Raw genomic sequence first — 4,470 nt, 5'->3', positions numbered from 1 at the left:
AGGTTTATAGCATGATTCCATTTTTGTAAAATCATGTGTATAAGTATAGAGAAAAATCTGGGAGGAGATGCAAGAAATTGTAACAGAAGATCTGTCTGCATAATAGGATTATGTATTGCCGTAATTTTTTCATTGTCCATAATTTTTTCATTGTCTAAAGAGATTTTAAATTTAGAAAATGTGCAATGAATATACATATAGTTCATACAAAAATAAACAGAAACAGATTTTCTCATTCTTTCATAGCTAAAGTATTGCCACGGAAATATTTTAATATTTCTTTTGTACTGGTAATATATGAAACAGAAGACTTGAATATATGGTTACAGGAAACAACGAAGCAGAGTAAAAAAAAAAAATAAAACAACAACAACAAAACTATTTTCTAGACACCTTTGGTATGAGAGAATCAGAATTTTAAAAGTAATTACTTAAATGTAAATAAATAACTCTTGCATCTATTTCCAAAGTGGATTTCAAACAGCACACAGTAAAAGTCAGTATAATAAACCCTTTTTAAAAAGTATAGAGGAGCTGAGTAATATAGAGGAAAAGCAGGAGAGAAGAAAAGATCTGGGAACGGGACTGAAATAAAAATCATGCTGGAAAGCAGGCTAAGTGATGTAACTTCAATTTATCAGAAAATCAATTAGTGAACTTCTGATCAATCAAGGTTAAAAGTGAGCCTTCATGGGTTACATAGCTCTTAAGGTCTAATAAAAGGAGATGTGGAGTTCATAAACATAAACTTTTACTGTTCTGAACCCTGAGACAATATCACTACATGTTACAACATGTAACAGAGATTAGAAAACACAGTTGTTAAACAGAATGTCTATGTTTTCCATATATGACTTTTATAATGTTGGTACCTGGTTCAAAACTTAAGGCATAATTTTATGCAGTATACGCGTATGAAGAGAATTAAGACTAGGCCAACTTTCTGACCTGAAATGATACAGGCTTATAACTTAAAGAATGTGGAAGTTAAGGTTTTACTATTCAAGTCACAATTTTGATAACCAGCAAGCACCCGGATTATGTCAACCAATGTAAAGAACAGTAAAATATCCTATAAAGCACGTCTGTAGGCAACATTAAAAAACTCCATCATTAATTTCAGCCATCAGAAAAACACCATTTCAGGATATAAATTGAAAGGAAATTCAACTATTTCCTAGTATTTTAAACATTAATTCAAAATAAAATTAGATATTGAGTTTGTAGTAGCAATTTTTAAACTTTGGTGTCTTTAAAAAAAAATAGATGGGAAATTAGAAAATTTCTGTTTGTAAAAATAAATTACTTTGCAATCCTCGGGTATAAGAACTACTTTGGGCATATTTTCATGGAAGAAATTAAAGCTAGCAATATTATTAAAATAAGAAAAAGTATGCAATAAATGCAAATAATTACCACACTTCAGTTGGTTCAAAATGCAGTAAAAATATATCTAATTATACTTATTGCTATGAGCACTACATCAAAATCAGAAAAATATACCATAATTAGATGGTGTGCCTCTATAAAAAGAACCGAGGTTCTAAGATTCACTTATTTTTCCTCCAAAGAAAAATAAATAGCTTTGTATACAAAACCTTCGATCATAATGTTTACTAAACTAAGCAGCCATCAGCTGGGATTTGAAATTTACTGAGGACGATTCAGGCAGAGATCACTAACATCCCCCAAGATGCTACAAACACTGGCTGGTGCATTAAGTTTTCCTCTCCTAGGGCCTCTGGGCCAGGGCGATGTTGAGCGGCTTGGAGCCCAAGATGCGGCCATTCATCTCAGTCATTGCTTTAGTGGCCTCCTCAGGAGAGGAGAAGCAGATCAAGCCAAACCCTTTGCTTCGCCCTTCTTCCTGCATTACCTTAACTCTGCTAATTGATCCAAATGAAGAAAATTCCCTCCGTAGCTTTTCATCATCAATGGTCTCATCCAGGTTCTTAATATAGAGCTTTGCCCCCCGGCACCGCCGAAATCTTTCCTGTTTCAGCTGCTCAAACATTTGCTTTAACTCAGCCTGTCGCTCTGCTTTCTTTTGTGCCCGGCCTACAAAAAGCAGTTGTCCATTTATGTCCTTTCCATTCATTTCTTCAACAGCCTTTTTGGCAGCCTCGTGGCTATCAAAACTCACAAAGCCAAAGCCTTTGGATTTCCCACTGGAATCTGTCATCACCTTAACACTCAAGGTTTTTCCATATTTGCTGAAAACTTCCCTCAGTCTCTCATCATCCATGTCATCTCCGAAGTTTTTGATGTAAACATTGGTGAACTCACTGGCTTTGTTTTGGAGCTCGGCTTCCCGATCTTTGCGGCTTTTGAATCTGCCAACAAACAGCCTGCAGTCCTTAAGCAGCGCCCCATTCATCTCCTGGATGGCCCTGTCGGCGGCAATCTGGTTCTGAAAGTGCACGAACGCATAGCCCCTGGAGCCGTGATCATCACTCATCACCTTGGAGGACAGGATCTTCCCAAAAGACGAAAAGTGTTCATAAAGGGTTTTGTTATCAATGGATTTGTCCAGATTCTTGATGAACACGTTCCCAATTCCAGATTTCCTCAAGTAGGCGTCACGCTGAGACCACATGAGACGGATGGATTTGCCCTTTATCGGGTCAAAGTTCATGGTGTCCAGGGCCTTCTGGGCATCCGCCAGCTGCAGAAAGTTCACGTAGGCATAGCCCAGAGAGCGGCGGGTGACCAGGTCCCTGCAGATGCGGATGGACAGCACGGGCCCCACAGCGCTGAACTTCTTGAACAGCAGGTCCTCGGTGACGTCCGCGTGGAGGTCACCCACGTACAGGGAGGCCTGGCGGAACTTGGCGGCTACATGCATCTCCTGGCTCCTCACCACCGCAAGCCGGTCCCCAAGGAGCTCCTGGAGTGATCTCTGCAGGAGGGTGGCCCGGGCTCATGCGTGGTGGCCTCAGAGTCAGCGCTCTGAGGCCAGGCGATGCGGTTCATTCGTGTACAGCTCCCCAGGCTCGGGCAGCACCCTCAGTCAAAAACAACCAGCCCGGCCAACCCTGGAAGGGGGCGACAGAACCTTGAAATCTCAAAGAAAGATTCCTAGGTCAAGCCGGTCCTTCCCGGCCACTTGGTGAGGAATCTTCAAGTGGCGGGCTGGCCCTCCATCTCAGCGTTCTCCACAGCCATTCTCCGGTCGCTGGTTTCTGAATAAAGATAGGCCTCGCTCAGGCCGGTTTAAAGTTACAGCCGCCGGGGGAAAGAATTCCACAAGTGGCGTCTGAGGCGGCGGCCCGGGACGCGGCGCGCGGGCGGCTGGCGCGGGGCCCCGGAGCCCCGAACCGCCCGGGACCGGGTCGTGCAGGCGCCGCCGGCCGGGCGCGGCCGGGGGCTCCGCGGGCTGCGCGCGCCCTGACCAACCCCGGCCGCTCTCCTCCCTGCAGACCCCGCGCTGCGCCCTGGGCAGGTCGGGGCGGGGGGGAGTGGGGTGGGGTGGGGTGGGGAAGCGGACGGACCGACCGACGGACGGCCGCGGCCCGGTGGGCGGCGGCCGAGCAGGGGCTGGGGGCTCACCCGGGCTGCGGCCGGCGGGGGGCGGGCGGGAAGCCCGGAACTCGCGCGCTCAACTTCCCGCGCACTCGCTGCCAAGGGGGATGTTTTCTTTTTAATATTTTTGGAGAATGTTTTTCTTCCCCCCGCCCCTCTCGCTCACGTCCCACCCCCCTCGGACAGCTCAGCCGAGGAGCGGGAGGCGGTGACCGGGGTGGAGAAAGGCAGCCTAGGGGAGTGGCCCTAATAAACCCACCCGCCCGCAGGCCCTGGCGTAAGTCTGACTGCAGGAGCTTTGCCAAGTGTGGATCAGGGCTTGTCATTTTCTAGCTTCAAGCCCTCCAGTGGCTTTCTTCGACTCTTGGATAGGCTCCAACCTCCGCGCCTTGTTCTTCAAAGTCCTGCAGGATTCCTGCCATGTTCCAGCCTCAACTGCCCCTTGGATCCCCTTCCTAAACTCCATGACACGCTCGCCTTTTGTTCAGGGCCAACTTGACAAAACTGTGTTCCTCAGCAATCACTTTTGATGCTCTTTCCAAACACAGGTTTTCCCTATACAACTTCTGAAAAAGTTTAGGTTTCGCTCTTAGAGGCCTCGTATTTTCGTAGCATTTGTCGAATTAAAATATATTGTGTTACATTCCATGACAGTAGGGACCATGCCCATTTTATTTCCCCGCTGACTTAACTCAGGGACTTGCGGAAACGAGATGCTCAGTATTTGTTGAAAGAATCCACTGCGTGGAAGAGATGAGATATTTAACCTGAGGTTGGTTTTCATGCCCAGAGAAATGGAAATAGTGTCCCTTACCTCAGAGAGTATTGTAAAGATTACATGAATTAGTAGATTTGGAAATGTCTAACCTAATATCTGGCACAGAATAGGTTTTGATTAACATCGGTTTCATTTCCTCTAGCATTAAATAAATTCCTTAACATCATTCC

The 4,470-nt window shown here is 45.6% G+C and overlaps 1 protein-coding gene across 1 annotated transcript; it reads right to left on the bottom strand.

Annotated features, from left to right (window-relative positions):
• Positions 1 to 1,507: 1,507 nt before the first annotated feature.
• Positions 1,508 to 3,269, bottom strand: PABPC4L (poly(A) binding protein cytoplasmic 4 like). Its single transcript, XM_061191088.1, has one exon. The coding sequence runs from the start codon at positions 2,843 to 2,845 to the stop codon at positions 1,733 to 1,735; it is 1,113 nt and encodes a 370-aa protein (XP_061047071.1). The 5' UTR covers positions 2,846 to 3,269; the 3' UTR covers positions 1,508 to 1,732.
• Between the last annotated feature and the right edge of the window lie 1,201 nt (positions 3,270 to 4,470).

Source organism: Eubalaena glacialis, chromosome 5, assembly GCF_028564815.1.
Source record: "Eubalaena glacialis isolate mEubGla1 chromosome 5, mEubGla1.1.hap2.+ XY, whole genome shotgun sequence".
Lineage (NCBI taxonomy): Eukaryota > Metazoa > Chordata > Mammalia > Artiodactyla > Balaenidae > Eubalaena > Eubalaena glacialis.
Note: the sequence above shows the minus strand (reverse complement) of the source record. Positions and strands in the feature narration are given on the sequence as shown.